The sequence below is a fragment of the Callospermophilus lateralis genome, chromosome 17 (assembly GCF_048772815.1).
Source record: "Callospermophilus lateralis isolate mCalLat2 chromosome 17, mCalLat2.hap1, whole genome shotgun sequence".
Classification (NCBI taxonomy): domain Eukaryota; kingdom Metazoa; phylum Chordata; class Mammalia; order Rodentia; family Sciuridae; genus Callospermophilus; species Callospermophilus lateralis.
This window is the reverse complement of record NC_135321.1, coordinates 5,082,582-5,103,737: the sequence shown is the minus strand read 5'-3', so window position 1 is coordinate 5,103,737 and position 21,156 is coordinate 5,082,582. Positions and strand designations below refer to the sequence as shown.

Sequence of the window (21,156 nt, the reverse complement as noted above, 5' to 3'; positions counted from 1 at the left end):
AGACAGAAAAAAAAAGAAGGAAAGAAGGAAGGAAGAGAAGGAGGGAGAGAGGGAGGGAGGGAGAGAGTACTGGAGAATGTATTCTAGTGGTAAAGTTTCCCTGGCTTCAGTCTCCAGAACCTCCTTGCCCCCCACCCCAAGTATGCCAGAGAATTCTTGCATATTTAGAAAATGAGTGATTATGGCACAAGTAAACTAATTCCAGCTGTCCACATTCAACTCCTTAAATATGCATTTATTTTCACCTTCTAAATGCTGGGTTCACAGCTGCCTCTCACATCCACATTTTCCCAAAGCTGCCTTTGATGTAAAACTGGCTGCTTTGGAGAAGACTCACACTCCTTGAGCTCTCTGAACATGCTGTGCACCATGGACACTTCCTTTGGAACAGTGCACATACGTACAGTTCATACCCTGTAATTTAAGACCACCTGAACTCCTGAGCTCATGTACTTTCTGTGTCTGAGACGTCCCCTGTACTCTTTATCACAACTCATCTTACCTCAAGAAACTTCACCCCTTACTTATGCTTCTTTCTCTTGTATTTTAAGTATTCCCAGTTACTTGGAAGGCTGAGGCAAGAGAACTGCAATTTCAAAGCGAGCCTGGGCAACATAGTGAGATTCTTTCTCTATGTTGAAAATTAACTAAAGGCTGAGGACGGAGCTCAATGATGGAGCACTTGCCTAGCATGTGGGAGGCCCTGGGTTCAATTCCCAGTGCCCCATAAAGAAAAGAAAAATACCTTTACTTCTGCAGAATAGGCTATTAGTTTTAGAATTAAAGTCGTACTTTTCCCATTAATAGAAGAAAAGACAAAGAAAAAGAAAGAGAGAGAGAGAGCGTGGGTGAATGACAGCAAGGGAGTGCCTGCCTGTCTTCCACTTATGGATCCCACTGTCCACAGATACATGGTCCCTTACTCTTGCATGCACTGTCTCCCAGCCTTGGTGTCAAAAGGAGAGCACATCCTAAATCCGTGGCCACTCTCAATTGATTCCTGCAGGATACACTTCCGCCTTTTCCTTATGTCCCTTGCTGTATCAAATAGCTCCCTGGCAACTAACTCCTTGTTGCTTGAAACTCCACCTTCGCCAGCCCTGTGATATCCTTCACCTGATACTCTTGCCACCTCCAGGTTTCTCTCTGCCTGCCTCTCCCCTACCTGTTATGTCCAGAAGACTAACCCACATCTTCTCTACTCTCATTTCAGGCCAGCACCCTGGATGCCACTGGTGTTCCACAGAGGACCCTTGGGCTCCACTTAAGACCAACCAAATCAGGATTCACAGGCAGGTGCCCTGCCATCGTCAGATTTTATAGGAGTCGAAACATAAAGCTTCAAATATTTTGGGTGATTTTATTCACATTGCTAAGTTCAGTAACAATCTTTTTGCTTGTGTCCTATAAATAGGCTTTGCCAGCAGAGATCTTTTCACTGAGCTCAAGATACATATATCCAATCTCTTCTTAAGGCATCTCTACAAACGCCAAAATGGAGCACATTATTTTTTCTCTTTTCCACCTACATTTCTTGTCTGGCATGACACTGTACCTAATAAATCACCAAGCAAAGTGTCTTGGAATGGTCCTGGGATTCTCTATTCTCACACCCCATACTCATTCATGATTCCATTTCCTAAATATTTCTCTTTCTTCCATCACCAGTTCCTTTCTTTAGTTCCAAGTTTTCACTAGGATTTGCTTGGTCCTTTACAGCAGTTTCTTAGTTTCTCCTTCTTCAAAATATCAGTTCATCACTTCTCTACATAGATTATTCCATGGTACCCGTTGTCTCAACTCAAAGTCCAACTTCTATGAGTGTGACAAATGGAATTCAAGTTCTTCTGGTCTCTTTTGTCTCTACCCCTCACAGAAACACTAGGTGCTTCCAACATGCCACACCTCTGAATATTGGCATATGTTGTAGAGAATAATTACCTCCTGATTATTCTTTAAAAGTGAAAGTTTTGGGCATTCTTCCTGACAGGCTTTTCTTTCATCTTCCTCTTCCAACCATCGTGTACCAATCTCTTAGCCCTATTAGATTGCTAAGTGAAAGGAGTATAGTGCCCGGGCCATATTGCAAGCATCTTAATGCAAATAGCATGACTTTCTTCAATGCTCTCTATACTCTACCTAGAAGAGCAGCTGTTCAGTGTTATTTAAATAACATGCAACATGTTTCAGAAAGAGTCGAGGTACTAGAGGAGTTGAACTCAGGGTCCTGAACATGGCAAATTCTCTACATCTTGAATTTATTTTTATTTTTTTAATTTTGAGGCAGGGTCTCATTAAGAGACCAGGCTGGCCTTGTGACCCACCCAGGCTGGCCTTGCAGCCTTGAACTTGTAGTCCTCCTGCCTCAACCTCTTGAGTTACTGGGAAAGAAGCAACATTAATCGTTAAATAGTTTCTAACCATTTCTTCACTTAGCTTTCTTCTTGACATAATACAAGTGAATGAGAATTTGTACATAGTATTAAGATCAAGGTTAGCAATGCTTTTTATTTTTAAACAATAATAAACATGAAAATGCAATTAATTAACATACAAAGATTTGTTTCTGAATTAATTTTTGAGATAAGAGATTATAGGTGATTTTATTTTTTTAATAATTTATTATTTTAAAATAATGTTGTTTCAAAAATAATTATCATTCTGTGAATTACATAGGATATTTAACCTCTCTCTGCTTTAGTTTCCTAATTAGTAAAATGAGGACAAGAAAAATATTTCTTATAATGTATGTATTGATGAGTTCTTACAAAATTTGTAATCTATGTTATTTGTAGCGTAGGTAATTCATAGATATGTGGTAGTAATTTGACAAAAAGAACAACTATTTCCAGGCCAGAACCTCCATAATTCAATTTCCTTTTCTATCAATCAAAACTGCCAGATCTCTGATTTTTTTGTTTTATTCCTTTAATATCAGAGTTTATTGTTTTTCCTTTGTGTAGGATGCCATTTATTTGGTAAAACTTCTACTTTAAGCATGGAAAGGGGAAGAAAAATATTCTAAACTCAAAATTACAATAAAAAATAATCATTCTACTTCTTCCATCTTTTTTATTTCCTTCCCAATGCTAAGGAAGATTGAACCCAGGGCCTCATGAAGACTAGACAGGTGTCCTAATACTGAGCTACATCCCTCAATGCAAGAATAATATCTAAATAAAGATTCTAAACTCAGTTAAGCAGGAGTCTTTTTCTTTTTAAACATCAATCAAATGAGCATCTCCCTAGTTTAAACCTGGATACTAATCACATATGTCTTTTTCACTAAATTAGCTTCCTCTGTGCGTGTCTATGTGTGTGCAGGGGTGTCATAAGTCTTACCTGTTTTGGCACTGATATTTAAAGTATTGATGAACTTTATCACTAGATAAAATATTCATATATTTTTAAAAGTTATATTTAACACAGAAGTGTCTCAAGGTTAGCAGAAATGGGATAAGTTCAAAGAGAGGTGAATCTCTTTCTTTAGTACTATTTATCCTCCAAGCTAGTGAAAGAAATCTTCATAAATTAAGACTCTGACTTTCACTTAAAAATGTAATGTAAATTGGTAGCACAAAATAAGGTAATTGCCATCCAGATTAGTGTTTATAAAACATGAGTATAAATACATCTTTGACTTCAATATATGTGTGTTGTTTTATGCTTCAAATAAGAAAATAGTGAATGCATAGGTCATTCTAATAACTGTTAACTTAAAAAAATTTAAGTTTTTTAAAATACTACACATTAGGTAACACTACACCAACTACACTCCATTCTGTTACTTTGGAATTCTAAACCAATTCAATCAGCTGAAAAATAGGCTCTTAGATTGTTAACTTCTTTTTATTTCACAGAATTTGCTTGTTCATAACCCACTGCTAATAACTTCAGTAATTAGCCTTATTCCAGATTCGCAGTTGCTTCACTCAGAGATATTTATTTCTACCATCTCCAGAATCAATTTTTGTAATGTCTATGTGCATATTGCCCATCCAAAACCCAGAGAAGGCCAGGTTCTGTGTTTGTTCTCCCTGGCTCTGGCCCTGTCCTTACCTTCTATGATATAGATGCATTCTCGGTCCGGGGGGTACTTGCTGGGGTAGTTGGGAGAGGTGAAGACACCTCCCTCTGCATGTTTTGTCCAAGTTCCACACTGCACTGACTTCTGTGTTTCTGAGGTGGTTTGTTTTTCTGCTAAATAAATAAATAAATAAAGCCATCATCCAGTTTTTTTATAATACTAAAAATAGAGAGGACATTCTTATAATATCCATTAGCAAATTAATTTTGAAATGCTCTCTTAGCTAAAACCAATCAATTATACACACTATAAAATGTTCAGATATTCTGGAATATTAAGAGAATGGGGAATACAGGAAAATGCAAATAATTAGAGTTCTTCCACTAGCATTTTTTTCAAGGAAACATACCTGTTCCTTTCTTGGTTGCCCCAGACAAATGGAGGATGATTAAACTTGCTGCAACTGCAACGGAAAGAGAAAATAGAAAGAGATCATATACTCTGAAATGACCAAATCTTATAAGAGCATAGAACAACGTTTAAAGATAAAAGGATCCCAAAGTAGAGTAGTTTTATATTATTAACTGTTACCAGTTGATTCAGAACTTGCAAAAACCAATTTAGAATGTGCAGAGGAAAAACTTGGGAATACCTAAAGGAAGTAACGCATGCTTAGAATGGATGAAACCCAAGCTCCTAAGGCCAAAGCATAGTTCAATATTAAGAGGTAACATTATATTCCACTATTGTCACACAAGTTACATTTGAGATTTTAAGATCTAGGCTGTTATTAAACTACCCTTTTTGAAGGGTTTTGCTAGCATGTCTAAGGGAAGAGACAGGGACAGCATGTAAAAGGAGAAAAGAGACAAACAAGAGGAAGAGTTCCATGATTGATCCTAACACACTGCCAATGTGGCTGCATTCTAGAACATAAACACTTCCTTAATCCAATGGGGCAAGGGGGGAGGAAGATCAAGCCAAACAGATGAGTCTGGATTGGAGGTATTAAGCAGTATTATAAAAAGGTCTCACAAAAATGTACAGAATCACCAAGTAACCCTGTCCCAAGCACTTTTTTGGGCTATGAAATTTTTATTATCTATGTGTTTTATTGAGTCATTTGTTCTGGATCAGAGACACTGGTCTGTAATTTAACTGTAAATCTGCAATAGTATTATAACCTAAACTTCTATTTTACTTCTATACTCTTGATTTGCTCAATATTTAAAAAAAAACCCTAAAACTTACAAGATATTAAAGTCATCTAGTAGTCACAACTTCTAATTTTTCTTTACCAATTTCTTTTTATTTATTTTGATGCTGAATTACATAAAAGGTCTACATTCTCATATTTCCACTTAAAATGAAGTTAGGGAGGAAGAGTATAAATCATAATAATATCCTAAAATTAAATTCAGTACAGGAGCTTAGGAATTTATGCCTGAATATTAATTCAAGAAAATCATCTGGGCCCTGATATAATATTCAAGAAGGTGTCAACTGTATTACTTTATATTCTAACAAGATCATCTGTACTCTGTATAAAAACATTGGTGGTTGCTTTTGTCGTGTTCATTGTTTTGGGTATTTAAGTCGCAAAAATCACCTTAGTTCGCCATGATTCTGCATACACACACACACACACACACACACACCCCACAGAGGCAACTATCCACAATTTCAGGGTGCACATCTGGTATTTTCCTGACTCTGCTTTTGGTGTTTTCATGGAATCACACTACTGAACGCATACTACGTTTGAAAGGGAAAAGCTAGTCTTAACTGCGTGGCACAGGATGAACACTCTAATATCCCTGCTTTATAATGTGAAATTGCCATCACACATTTTACCTTGCCTCCGGCTGAACGACTTTTGATGCTGTTTCCTCCACTTCCTCCCACCCCACACTGCAAGCTTCACCACACTCTAAAGCAGCCTTAGGTCTACTGGACAGAAGAGAGTGGAAGTTGGCATTCGCCCCAAGCCCTGGTTCCAAGCCTTAGATTGCCCATGGGACTGGGAGTCTGGGCTGCGGAAGCCCTAGGCAGAGGAGTATTTCTTCTGGTCCCATCAAGTGTAAACCCTGCTCCCTGGCTATTTCCACCTGCGCCCTCTCTGGGGCTGCGGCCGCTGCGCACGTGCCCTTCTCTGAACAGCACACTGTTCTGGACCCCGGAGGTTCCTGCCCTCGGAGAGCCTGTCTTTCCTGGCCTGACTGTGCGCCGCCCCCACTCCCGGCTCTATGATGCTGCAATACAGAAAGTTTACATCTGCCCCGAGACTCACTGGGACTGCGGGGTCCAGCTGGAGCGCAGCGGCTGGGCTTTTCCCCCTGCGCGTTTGGCGGGGAGGAGGGGAGGGGAGGAATGGCACCGGGGAGCCGGCCGAGCGGCGGGAAAGGTACTCACTGTGAAATAAACTGCGTCCATAGATCATGTCTGTTCCTTACACCAGAGGCTCCGATCTCCACTAATTCCATTTAGAGACGGGAAGACTTCAGTGGTGGGGGAGAGGATGGAGTCCAGAGATGTTAAATATGCAAGCCAAGAACAAAATACAGGGGGGAAAGCGCGCGAGAGAGGCTAGAGAGAGATGGAGCCCACACAGCAGCCAGATCCCAACAGTCCGTCTTCCGCCCCTGGCTCGCTCTCGCTCTCGCTCTCGCTCGCTCTCACCGCCGCGAAGCCAGCATCCCCACCAGGACCTCGCATCACACTCGGGCGCGGATCGCCACCATCAGCACCGCCGCCGGCAGCACCCTCCTCCTTTGCATCATCGCCACCGCCGCAACTGTCAGAAGGACGCGGCGGGCAGTCGGCGCGCGGGCGGCGGCGAGCGCAGGGCGAGCCCCGGAGCGCCCGGAGCCGGGGCCGGGCCGGGGCCGGGCGGCGGGCGGAGCGAGGCGGGGGCCGGTCCCGACCGACGGCAGCGACGGAGCGGGCGGCGGCGGCGACTGGGGCTCGCTCAGTCCCCAGTCTCATACACCACGAGCAGCAGGTCGGAGCAGCCTCCCAGGGAGGTTGTCCAGCAGCAGTCCTCTCTCCAGCCCTGGGGGGTCTTCCGCTGAGGCATTGAAGACTGGAGGAAGGCGTCCCTCATCGGCTTGCCGGGCTCCGCGCCACCTCTGCGATCTTGCGGAAAGAGGAGCGGGTGGGTGGGCGTCTGGGAGGAGGGCTCGAGGGTGGTGGAGGGGAACGGGGGTGGCTAAAGGGGGCGGGGAAGGGAGGGAAGAGAAAGCAGCAGGAAGATGGCAGAGTTACCGAGTGGGCGCCTTAGTCATTGCCCTGCGCTACAGGACCCTCCAGGAAGCCCGAGACAGGGGTGAAATTGGGCAGCTCCGCGCAGCCGGCGCCCCCAGGGCTGGTGCGCGGCGGAATGAGGCGGCGGCGGCGGCGGCGGCGGCGACAGCAAGGACATCACAGCTCTTTGGATGGGGGGGGCGGGGGGTGCGGGGAGGGGGGAGGGAGGAGGGAGGGAGTGAAGCCCAGACTGGGATCAGTCACTCTTCTAGTCTGGCTAGAAGGGGCGAGAAAGGCGCGGGCAAATCCCCAGCTGTATCTGGGTGATGGATACGTGGCGTGGAAGGGGGAGGGGCCATCAAGTGAAAATCACCTTTGGGGCTTGGTTTTCCACTTTTTAAGGGTTAGGAATTGTGGTGCGTTTTTCTCCCACCCCTTGGATTCCGTCTCTCTAAGGGGAGTGGGACCTCTCTAGCCTTCTCCCCTCTACAGTGGGTGAAGGCTTGACCGTCTACACTGGTTGGTCTGGGAAATGAGACTTGGGCTCCGGAGGAATGGGAAAGCTGTGAAAGTTTCCCTGTAAGTCACTGGGCCAGATACCAAGGCTGCCCCCGTCCAGTTGCCCCTACAAAGAGGCAAGCTCTTGCCTTTTATCTTTCCCCTATTCAAAATATTTAAAACCATCCCAAGATAAGCATGGATCACCCCACCCAACCCCAACACACAAGAACATCAGCGCTCCCGGTGCGTTAAACTCTGAAAGGAGTTGCTGAAGAAACAGCACCGGAAGAGCCCCAGCTCGTAAAAAGAGAATAAATGAATACCAAATACCGGTATACACGAGGCAGCGCTGCGAGTGTGGGGAGTCCCTCCCAGGACGCTGCAGCAGCACCTCCTCCCCTTCCCAGATGCGTCCCGCCCTCCCGGGCCTCTGCGGACTCTACCCAAGCCGGACCTCAAGCACACAGAGGCAGTCAAAGCTCTGCTACTGCCCTTGTGGCCCTGGACCTCCAGGGCGCTCATACCCCCTGGACGCTGAGCCTCGGATTTCACAGCCCAACTGCGCTCGGGTCTGGGATGATGGCGATGAGCAGCTGGGGGTGGGGAAAGATAAAGGGGGCCAGTAGCCCACCGACTCTGTGCTGCGAAGACAGGGGTCGCCCTAAAAGGCTAAGGAGAGGGGAAAAAAAGCGTCTTAAGAGGAACTGGAGAGCGCTTGAGGCCGGGGCGCTGTTGCCTGGCTCCTGGCCTTCACTTCCCTGCACCTGCTGCTGCGGCCCTGGGACGCCCACGTGGGTGCGTGGGTACGGGCGGGGTGTGGGTGCTCGCCGCGGTCCTGCCCACATTTTCCCCATCACAGCGCTGAGAGAAGGTGGAGGTCTCCTGCCAATACGTTGGGAGGAGGGATAATGAGATGACCCCCAAATCCAGAGGGGATTTCTGAGATCCAAACGCAACCTTCAAGACTCCAGCTACCAAGCTGTTGGTTCCTCGATCTCCAGGAAGCTGCAACTCCTAAATGGTGGGGTAAAGTGAGCAAGTGGCGCGGGTGTCCATCCATTTAAGGAAAGGCTGGCAGATGTGGAAGGGAGGGAACGGAGAAAGACAGCGAGCTAGAGAGAGAGCTTGAGAGCGGGAGTCAAGGAGGGGGCGGAGGAAGGGAGAGATAATGATGATGATGCTGATGCTGATGATGGTGATGGTGATGGTGATGATGATGAGCGGGGGAGACTGTGCGCGCCCTTAGAGTGCCAACTCCACCTGAACCCAAGGCCTGGGAGGGGAGCTACAAGCTCAAGAAAAGGGAAAGGGGCAAGAGGATGGATGGAAAGCGGGTGAGTATCTCCCCATGTATGCACTTGTAAAAGGATGGAAGGGAAAATAAGCTGCGGTCCCCCTGGAGTCCAGTGACCAGTGAGATTCTGGAGCCAGCGCGGGGGAGGGAAGTGGGGAGCCACCGTGGGAGTGGAGAGGGAGAAATCCCCGACCCCGGTGGAAGCAAAACCCATCAGTCTGCCCAGGACAGCTGAAGAGGGATGAATAACTGACGCAGAATGCCTGGGCAGTGTCCCTTGGATCCGGGTCACCTCTGGAGGAGAGGGGTGGGGCTCTTGTAAAATTGCCAGAGAGGAGATGGTAGCTGAATATTGAATCTTTCGTAAGAATGGAAGGTCATTATTTTTCATATCCAAAATATGCCTTCCTTCGAAAATGATTAAACTCTTCAAAGGAACCGTGGCAACATTTTGAAGGATTTTAAGGAAATTTACTGCATTTCTCAATCACAGTTGAGGAATGAAAGCTTGGTTTTAGGCTGAACCCCCCACCCCTTCCTTCCTCTTTGCCTGGATCAGTTTCTCAAGACATAGATGTTGTAACCCAACACTGGAAGTGGCCATGACAAATTTTGCTGGAAAGGGTCCTTGCAGCACAAGGGGAATCCTGTAACTCAGGATGGAAATCCAGGAAAGGACTGTAAACCTTGACCATGCCTCTGTTGGAAGTCAAACTCTCATATAGTAGTCTCTCTGGTCCTGAGTGCCCAGTACTCTCCGACCTGTGCGGTGCCTGGGTCTGAGGAGTTTCACTGCCTCTTTGGCCTCCATGCTGAAGGCCGGAGTGTAGACCTCCTGGACCCCATTCAGCAAGGAGGTACACTAGGAGACTCCATCACCAGGAGCGGAGCCATAGCACACTCAGAGGGTTTTGCCCTTCTCCCCTGGTCCTCCCAGGCTGCAGGTGCACCTATTCCCTTGATGATTCCTTCCCCTTTTCTTCAACACCCATGCACAAATCCTTTTAACCCTCTGCTACCTGCTACTTGCTTGGCAAATGGCCTTCTCATTCTCGAGTTCCAGAATCTCCTTTTGCTGAGTAATCCTACCTCTCTAATAGGCCCCCAAAGATTTTTTCTTTCTAAGAGAAAACAATGTGGGAAAATTTCTCCAACGAAAGGAGGGCACCTCCTTTGGTTCCCCAAAGTCAGAATTAAAATAGTGACTACCATGAGAGAAAATGCAGAATTCAAGCTTCTTGGACCCAATTAAGGGTCATTGGTTTCCTCCTGGCTTGCAACTTCAAAACAATGACAGGCTGAGTAAAACTTCATCCTCTATAGATACCACATTTTCTTGATCCATTCATCTAAGGCATTCTTCTCACAGGCAATTTTTTAAAACTTATTTATTTATTTTACAGTAAAATGCATTTTGACTTAGTGTACACAAATACAGCACAACTTCTCATTCCTCTGGTTGTACATGGTGCAGAGTCACTCCAGTAGTGTAATCACACATGTATGTAGGGTAATAATGTCTGTCCCATTCTACTGTCCTTCCCATCCCCTCAGCCCAGCTCCTCCCCTCACTCCCCTCTGCACAAACCAAAGTACCTTCATTCTTCCCTATCCCCTCACCCCACTGTGGTCGGCATCTGATTATCAGAGAAAACAATTGGCTACATGGTGAAGTTTTACTCAGCCATAAAAAAGAGGAAATTATGGCATTTGCTGGTAAACGGATGGAACTGGAGAACATCATTGTAAGTGAATTAAGCCAGACCCAGAAAGTCAAGGATTGACTGTTTTATATGTGGAAGCTAGACCAAAACAAGGGGGAAAAGGGGGGAAGGAGAAATTCCATGAAAATAGAAGGGAGATTACTGGACCAAAAGAAGGGGATTGATGGGGAGAGACGAGGGGCGGAAAGGAAAGAATTAGTGGGATGGAAAGGACCAAATTATTCTAAGTACATATATGAATATAACACAGTGAATTTCACCTTGATGTACATCTGCAAAGCACTATTTTAAAAAACTATAAATAAATATAAGGAAGACCAGTAGAGTAGGAGAAGGGAATAGGGGAGAGAAGAGGTGAAGGAAGGAGGAGATACTGGGAACTGAGTTGGAACAAATTATATTCCATATGTGTATAATTATGTCAAAATGAACCCCAAAATTATGTGTAACTATAATGAATTAATAAAAACATTAAAAATAAAAATAAAAATAAGAGCATAATTTAAAAAAATGATAGGTAAGACAGATTTCTAAAACTCTGGGTCCACTGGTGGAGACACTCACTCCTTCAGTTCAAATGCATGACCTCTTGACTTTGCGCTTGCAACTCTCTGTAGGAGACATAGAAGCTCCTGCAGACTGGATGCCTTCCTGCAGCACTGCTCCATCTTTGCTATCGCCTTTCTTTTGCTAAAAGAGAAGATGTTACAAAACAGTGAAATGAAATAGTGCTTTGTACACAACCACATTATGCTAATATTTTTTATTTCTAAACAACATTTTCATTTCTTTTCACAGTTATGCAGTGTAGAGGTTTGTTTTTTTTTCCTGTTTTATTAACTCATCAACATACAAGCCATAATATTAGGTTTTCAAAAATATATTTCTAAATAATTTTCTGCCAAATAGTGTAGTGTTCTTGAAACTTATGTGCAATACTTAAAGATGAAGCTGGTTTTCAGGAATATTGATAAACAATTTCTTTTCAACCATCTGTAGGTGTATCCTGACAGATGAGAAGCCTTCACAAAATAGAAGATGTGTCAAAATCTGTGAAATCTTATAATTAAGCCAAAGATGATATTTTATGATCACTACTAGAGAAATATAAAATTTGTTTTTTTTTAGAAGTACTTACATAGAGAATTAAAAGCACAAGAATATCATCCCTTTGTGGAAAAGAACTTTCACAGTGCGTCCTTGGTCTTCCAATATTAACTGGCAGCTTCTGATACAGAGTTGTTACCCAGCTTGTTTCACATGTGACACTGTGCTCCCAAGACAATGATTTTTGCCTCAATTTGGGGAGACACAGGGAGAGAAAATAATTCTACTATCTACTACCTATGCTTAGATTTTGGAAATATTTTCATTTTGATTGATTTTTGACAGGCTTATAAAATGGCATCAAAATATTTTCGTAATAACAAGATTAACAATTTGCAATTTATAAATCAGAATAAACCACAGAAAGAATTATTAGGACATATCCTAAGGTTTAAAGTATAAAATCTCTGTTTAGGTTCAGTATCAAATCACAACATCCATTCACTACCACTTTGTGGAGAAAACAAGTTTCCATCCTAGGTGACAAACAGATTTAACCATACTTAGAAAATGTAAGTTAAACTACAGAGTAAATCTACACATTCTGTGCCAAAATAGCCATTAATGAATACAGACTAAATATTACTTAAGATTGCTAACTCAATATGTGACTATAACTTATGGGTTGGGTATTTTTTTTACTCTTAATAATATGAATTAATAATATCCCATAAATTTACCAACTATCACTACTTGGGACATTTAATGCTGCTTTGATTTGTTGTTATGTGGATAAGGAAAATAATAAAAGCCAAGATTTTCTTGTTGACCAGAACTCTGGAAGTTACAGTGGGACATGACTCACCTCTGACTCAAGAAATCATTTGGAAGACAGAAATATGTTTTGTTGTATGAAAGTAAGTGATGAATGAAAATAATGCCTTTTAAAAGGTAATAACAAAGCCATTATTCTTTCTTTGAATGTCCATTCTCTTGTAATTAATATGACATAAGGAAATGTCCTAAAATATTTTAATCGAATTTTACGAAAGAAACACAAAAAGGAGAGAAAGAAGGAAAGAAATATGAAATATATGTAATAGCTCTGTTTAGCCCTCTTCCTAATTTTAAGGTAGCCCAACCTACAAAATAATGCAATTTTAAAAAGTGGTAATGTAATAGAAGTTTTGCCAAGCAGCTAGGATTATGATAATTTCAAAAAACAAGGGAAAATATCGTTATGTTTTAAGTAAATTATCCATTGAAATAGTAGTCTTTAAAACAATTTTCTAATTGACATTCACAGCTCTTTTATCAATACACTTCTCTGGGACCTAGAAGGATTTATTATAGTTATTACTAGGCTATCTACAACTCATGACTGCTGTCACAATTGCATTCCATCTAAAATGATGCCTTCTAATGGGATGAAATGAAATAATGCGTTGTTGGAAAGGACAGAAAAACCGTACTTTCCAAGAGCCTCTGAAGGCTGTCTCAACACAGTCCTCCAAGCATCCTAGGTCTCTGTCAATGAAAGTGACAGGAATTAAAGGGAGAATAATTTATACATGCATGGGATACAAATTCAAATACTTTATTTTAAAGAATATTTTTGTTTTCTTCTTGTAGATAATAAAATGGAGATATGAAAAAGCCCAAGAACAGAGGTCAGGATACAAGAACTGAGTTCATATCTGAATGAAGATCAGAAATGAATATGTTAAAATTATTTTAATTTACAACTGGAAAATAGCAGAGTTCTTTTGAGCCAAAGAATACAAGAGGATGCTTTTGATTAATGTCTTTTATTGAGTTCAATTCTAGATAATCTCTGCTTCCCTCAGAGTTGACCAAAGGTACTGAATGCCAGCAGCTAATTTAAACAGAACAAGCAACAGTTAGTTCACTTCAGTATCCTCCATTCTCACCTATTCCCTGCTGCCAAGGCAGGAATATCCATACCACTGCCATTTTGCCCTTTTATTTGTATGAAGATGTGATCTTACGTCTCTATTAACATTGTATGATGCTAATTTTCACCATTTAGGACATAGAACATAGTTAAAATGTGGTAGGGTTTATTTGCCTGGCCTCCATATGCATTTCATTAGTAATCCTCAATCTTACAATTTTAAAAATGAAGGAGCTGATGCCAAAACAAGTGCACTTAATTTGTAACACAGCTGGTAGAAGCCCAGACCTTCTGACTTACTGGGGAAAAAAAAAAGTTGCTGTCCAGTTTGAAGATTTTATTCCAAAGTGTATAAACCTCCAGAGTCATTGCTGGCTGTAATGAGTGTCCATCAGAGTTAATGTGAAAGCAGCAATTCAAAGAACAACAAAAGAAAATGATAAGTACATTGTGAAAAACAGCGAGGTACCAGATATCTCTTGGTAAATAGAAAGTAGAAATGCATTAGTATTATTATTCATTATTGATCTTGCCCATGAGGTATACCAAGTTCTCCAGCCTTATGTATCTATCAGCATTATTGAATTAACGCTTAAAAAACTGGCTTGATAATAAATAAATGTAAATATGATTTAGACATGGATATTGAAAGGAGTATAGGTAGCGCTATAGCTGTAAGTATAGCTGTAGATATGAGCTTTATATAGAGAGACTCTTTGGCAGCAGAGAAGAGTGTGTACTGGGGAAGGCTCAAGCCATGAATGAACATTTGTTTATATGGAGAAGGCACAGAATTTCTATCAGCACAGAATTTCTGAAACACAGCTTTGTAAAAATGCCACCATATCCTGCTTTGATGCTTCTTCCAATACAGCTTTCCCCAAAATTTTGTAGGTTTCCTATAGATCTAACTGGGTTCCTGTCTTTAGAAGCAAATTACATCCACAATTTATTTAAGATAGTTCTCTTTCTGTCTTGGAATAAAACTAGAAGCAGTGGAAAAATGCCAACAAGAATGTCACTTATCCTATACTCCTTTTAAGGGCTTTCAAGGTTTGCCTTAAGATTCTTATGTGTGTGTGTGTGTGTGTGTGTGTGTGTGTATGTGTCTCTGTGTGTGTGTGTCTGTGTTTTCTTGAATTTTTAATGCACGTTCTTTAATCTTTTTTTTTAGTTATAGACAGATGCAATATCTTTATTTTGTTTATTCATTTTTTTAATGTGGTGCTGAGGATCGAACCCAGTGCCTCACATGTGTGAGGCAAGAGCTCTGCCACTGAGTCACAATCCCAGTCCAATGCACGTTCTTTTAGTTGCAAATTTGAAGCCCAGTTTCCCTGGTCATTTCCCAAATATGATTTATAGTTTGAATCTGTTTCTTAATCTTGAGAGTATTTTGCCTTCTGAAAATACTGAAAATGGCAAGTTTTAGATCCAGATTCTCACTTCTCCCCTATATTCTGCTTGAAAGCTGATCAGTGTCATCTTTAGTTATTCTCTGTCTAGTTGCATCTTATCATATACAACTAAAAGAAATATCTGAGCATTCATGCTCTAAAGCTCTTTAGTCATATTCACTACATTATCAAGTGTATTTCTTTTTTCCACATCACTGTGGATGGCAGTTTTATTACCCTTTCCTTTCCTCTACAGCACATGTCACTTCGCATCCTGGTCACATTTGCACTCTCTTTTCTGCTCCCACTGTCACCTTAAGGTCCTTTAAGACACCTTCTCTGGCTTAGTCCCCAAACCAATGCCACTTGCTTTAGCTTTCTACCACAGTGACATCTTTGCCCTTCTGGGTACCATTATGTTCCAGGAGCACACATACTACTATGTCACGAACAGCTGCAAGGATTTGTCTTAAACTAGTCACCAGTGTGGAAGGATGGCTTCTTTCTGCCCCACGTGCTGTCAGCTGGAGGGACCAGAGCAAAGGGCCACCTTCCAGGAGAACTGCCCCACCCAGTGTCTGGCATTGTGTGCCCCCTTTCTCTGCCTGCTGCTCCATCTGGGGCTCTCCCACTCCTCATAATGGGGTCTCCCCCTCTGGTGTCCTCTAGATGGCTTGGCTTCTCATTACGTGCTTCTTCTAGTGGCTCTGACTTTCTAGGAACAGGAGAAGAAGCTGCAAGGCCACTGGACATGAGGTGTCCTCCTGAAGATGGCACAAGATCACTCCTGTCATATTCAGCTGATTGATGAAGTCATACATCCCACTCAGATTCAAGGGGATGAAATAGAATCTGTCTTTTAATATTAGAAGGATATGGTCACAATGCAGGAGAGCATGAGGATTTTGAGGTATTTTTAAACCCATCCTTGAAAAACACACTTTGCTACCCATGTCCCATTGCTACCCCTGGGCTAGAAGCATGAGGGTGAACGACAGCTGAATGCAGTATCAGGGGACAGCAGGGAGGCCATGGTGCAGAGCAGTTGCAATAGTGGGAAGTACTTGTCAGCCTCGCATTCTTCCCCATCCAGTTCTTCATGGATTGAGAAAGTCCAAAGGAAGTTGGAAGCCCTAGAACTTGGGACAAGGATCTGGTGAATTTGGGTACAGGGACTGACTAAATCAAGAAGAAAACAGAGGTTTTGCATCCTTGAGGCACACTCCAAATCCTCACTCCTGACATGCAAGTGGGAAAAACAAAGGTAACACTTGGGGTTTGGGGTTTGTTTTTTGTTTTTGTTTTTTTATATAAGGATCACATCCAAGACAGCTGCCAATCCCAAGAGACTGACAAACTACTTAACAGTTGTGCAAATAGGCTGACAGGAACACCATGCATAATACTCACACAGACTCAATACAAACCACTCATCACACTGGAATTTATCAAAAACCTGAAGAACTTACAATGTGCAGTGAGACATTCTCAAACATGGTCACAACAATTCTATACTCCGTGTCTAAATGATTCTTTAAAATATGACCTTGAGGCTCCTCCTAATGTCTTGGAGTCATCCTCACCACCTAAATCTGTGCTCAGCCCTGGGGCTCACTTTGGCCCAAGGGAGGTTAACAAACATAATGCAGGTACAGACTTGGCCAAGGCTTACCAATGGGGGAAGAAGATTTGCATTGCTATTTGAGGAGTCTGGCGTAGCCTGTTGGAAGATGATGACCCCTGGGCCTGGGTGAGTCATGTCAGCGGAATCCCCCATGTGGAGCATCTCAGTGAGATGACCTCAAACTGTGCAGTACCAGAAGAGACACCAAGCGCTGCTGGGGAGCAAGTGGCTTCAGGTTCCAGCATCCAGAACGTGACCCAGCTGATCTGAGGTCCAGGTGCTTATCCCAAAAATTGAAACCAGGAAATTTATCATTATTTTAAGCCACTGTGTTTTGCATTAATTTATTTTATAGCAATATTGAACTGATACAGATGTAAAATACATTAGAAATATCAGGTGTAATGATGATTGCTATTGAAATTCACATTAAAAAATAATGAGTGTTTTGGAATGAACAAATGAAACTCTTTCCTAGAGGGCATCTGGAAAAAAAGTAAAGAAAAATAGTATGGAATGTCATGTTTCTGAGGAAATAGCTCATTAGCCTACCTGAGAGTGGGTCTGGAGGGAGCTACAAACCTCAAATTCAGGATTTCTCTGTGATTCATTGTGAGCCCTTGTTTTCTTTCTGAAGCTTCAAGAAGACCTTCCAGGAGTTGATTTGTATTTTATTATTAGTTTCTTATTTCTTAAGTAAGCATCAATCATCAAATTTCAAGTCACAGAAATATTCTGTCCTATGAAAAACCTTGTTGATTTTTATATTTTGTTCCCAGTACCCTGCTATCCCAGCCTTGGATTCCAAGGTCTGACTGATGATAACTGTCCTTCATGTCATTAGGACTTCTCAATAGAGACATGCTGAGCCTTGAGCCTCGTCACTGGTCTGTAATTAGTGAAGGGACACAAGAAACGGAGTTTAAGTCACAGGTGATTCCGTTGTCCCTCCTGATGATCATTCCCATCTATTGGAGCAAAATATGAAAACATGAGAGTGAAGCTCTGCATCTCACACTGAGCACACTGCCTACTGTGTTTTACCATGTCTCTTGGTCCCATGAGACAATTTTATTTTCCAGAATGAATGAGACATTTCTTGTGAAATTCAGATGGCTACTGTGGGGACCCTACCAGACTCCTTACATCCAATCTGGAAACTTGTCTTAACTCTTAAAATGGGAATACTGTGATAGTTGTTAGAGCTTTAGAGCCTGAATCAAGTTGGGATGATTCCCAAGAAGGTAGAAAGACAGTCAAACTAGTGATAAATGTATTATTGGAGTAAATAATGTATTATCTGAATAAATATGAGGTCATGACAGTTGCCTTAGTGAGTAGATATTATTTTATTTCTGCCTAGTTATTTTTCAAGTTACACTATTGTCCAAGGAAAAACAGAGCTCTTATACAAGAAAATCTCTCCTTTGTGAGTTTTTGTTTTACTTTTCAAGAAGATTCTATATTGATAAACAGAGAAGATTGCAAGGGAGTGAGAGAAGGTCAGGCTGATCCACAAATAGCTAATGTATGGAGCTAGTGTAAATCTTCCTACACAACCACAGAGCCAGAGCCAACTAACATGGCAATAGTACCACAGGACATGCCACCTCTGCAAAGAATTAAAGTATTGCTCTCTAATAATATTCCTACATTAGAAAAAGATAATAGATGGAAAATGATGGGAGATAGGTAGATAGATAATGAAAGACTTGATCAAAATATACTATCTTATTTTTGTCTACAATTTACTTTTAAGTATGTTCCTATCCATCTTTTTGAAATTATTTTTCTTTCTTTATAAAACTTGTATTTTCAAGATGGAACACATTGTTCTTGTTACCCTTAGCAATACGAATTTTTTATAAAATATTCTTAGTATATACCTTTGACTCATATTCTTTAATTTTAGGCACACAACTCAGGACTTGTAACTGCATACATATGGAGAGAGGTGCTTGGAGAGAAAATCTGCTCTTCTGCAATATTGAATACAAAATTAAAGTCTGTCACAGCAAGCATAACTTGGAGAAAAGAAATGCAAGATGAAATATAGCTTTAAAATCATTATTAAAATACAATGTGTGCATTTTGCTTAGACAATAAAAATGTACCATTGGTATACCTTGAATTCTGATTTACTTTAATAAGCCACTGAGATATCTTGAAAATAGACATTATGTGAAACACTCAAACTTATTCCGTTTTTGTATTGTTAATAAAATTATTTAATAATTATTATTTCTATGTTCTATATTTTAGAACTACCTGAAATCCTAAAATTTACCAATTCCTCCTAAAATTATCATTCTTAATAAAATTCAGCATCAGTTTTACTATGTGTGTGCTGTCAGTTAATTTATATAATGGCACATATTTAATTGGAGAGAAAATTTTCAGTTTCCTGATTGCTCTGTGGAATGTGAATTTATCAGTAGCTTTCTTAAGCAATCTTTTTCAAGAAGACTTAAGAGGATATCAGAGAAAAAGAAATGGCATGAAATCAGGTTTGACTGTTCTTTGTTGTGGAAAACTTCATTTGATAAAGAACTAGGAGACACACACACATATACGGGATCTTGCAAATTATCAATGAAATAGAATATATTAAATAAGTGGAGTCAAGTACAGATCAAATTATTTTTCCTATCTTGATTCATCCTGAAATAAACCAAATGGATTGCAATATGCTTCAAGAGAGATCCAGGGCAGAGAGCTCAGGACATATTTGCTTTTTAGAAGAGTTTGTCAAGATGCCAGTTTTCAAGGAAGATCTCTTATTTGATTATGTTTCTATAACTTCTGAAATTTTATGAATTTCCTAATTGATAGCCATTTATTGCCCTGTTTAAAAATATATAGCCAATCACTTTAGAATGATAAAATGGAGCAAAGATATTTTAATGATTAGAAAGGCTTAATAAAGTATCCTAACGGGGAGATTGCAATTCTTGGTCAATTATATCACATAAAAGTCATTGGTGTACTCTTTTTAATAAAAATTATTTTCATCAAATTATAGATAAATCAATGTTGGCTTTTTTATAAATTGCAAAACTTGGTATCAGATTTTAGAAAAGATGTTCACAGGATATGCACATTCTTGGTAAGTTTTATTTCTGAAAATTATTGCTCTACTCTTACCTGCACATTGAAAAATCCTTCTAGGTATATGATCCTGTGCTGGCCACTGTCCCCTCAGACAGGTGACTTTACCCACTACAGTCCTCATCCCTGTTGTTGTTGATGATGATGGTGGGGATTCCTACAGCTGTGTACTTTCCCTCTGTGGTGACTCTTGGGACTTTTTCAATTGCATTTATAATGCAGGCTCTCAACATGCATCTTTTAATCTGAAAATGTCTTTTAGTTCTAGTGGCAGAAAGAAAGAACAGAAAAGCAGGAAGAAAGGTGAACCCCAAATTGGTTGATGGTATGAATCTTTTATTTGCCCTTCTGTTTTTCTAAATTTTCTACAATTAGTATATTCAGTGTGATGATGGAAAAGTCAAAAGTAATATTAAAGAAAAGACATCTGCTCATTAAATACCCGTGTCTGCAGCAGCTTTTGATATTTCATCCCAACTCAAGTCCTGTCTCTTAGCGTAGGTATGATGTTATCAATGAGGAAAGGTGTGGGCATATGCTCCTAGCAAGGAGGTCTCCCTCCTCTGTCCTTGGCAATAATTGAATCACACACACAAGTCTAAATCCACCTGAGCCAGGGGAGGAGAGTGCAGGTGTCTGGCTAAGGAAGCAGTGATTTCTCACTCATCCTTTATGGTAGGAACTGAGGCAGGTGCTGGGCCAGTACCTACCTCATGTTGCTTCCCGTTCTGTTTAATGAATGCCAGTTTCCACTTTATCCTATTTCTTCTATGCCATTGCATATTAGATGTTTGGGTGCATATTCTTCTTCTGGCTTCCCTTATCAAAATGCTCTATAAAAACTACTTCCAGACATGTTAGAGCAGATTACACATGGCCACAAGATCCTGGACTTTAAACTAGAGAACTAAAAAGATGAGAAGGTAGGGATTTTGTAAAGAAAGAGAGCATCTGTTGTAGACCTGTGTTTTAGTGTAAGTACAGAGTGGAGGGTAGGAATGGATGCTGTGTAGTCAGAGGAGTGCAGATGGTCTAGTCATTGACAGCTGCTGTCGCATCATTATTGCTCACTTTGACTTCAGCTATTCAAACCTGACTTTGTGAAGGTGATCAATCATTTCTGCACACAGATTCAGGTTAAACAATGTTTAAAATGGTAATGGTGGTGCCTCAACCACTGCCAATGAACATTTTGGATGAGTGAATGCAGTTTTTCTAGAAAGAATTGTACCATGACCTTGAAAAGAAATGCAGGAAGGAGGAGGCTTACTTTCTT

At 41.2% G+C, this 21,156-nt stretch overlaps 1 protein-coding gene across 1 annotated transcript in view; it reads right to left on the bottom strand.

Annotated features, from left to right (window-relative positions):
- Neto1 (neuropilin and tolloid like 1) overlaps positions 1-6,501 on the bottom strand; it is a 101,015-nt gene extending 94,514 nt beyond the window's left edge. The window contains exons 1-3 of the mRNA XM_076837066.2: positions 6,440-6,501; positions 4,437-4,490; positions 4,060-4,197 (exon numbers count right to left, since the gene is read on the bottom strand). Of these exons, the coding sequence (XP_076693181.1) occupies positions 4,060-4,197; positions 4,437-4,490; positions 6,440-6,467 (220 nt within the window). The 5' untranslated portion in view covers positions 6,468-6,501. The remainder of the gene's footprint in view (positions 1-4,059; positions 4,198-4,436; positions 4,491-6,439) is intronic.
- Positions 6,502-21,156: the final 14,655 nt, after the last annotated feature.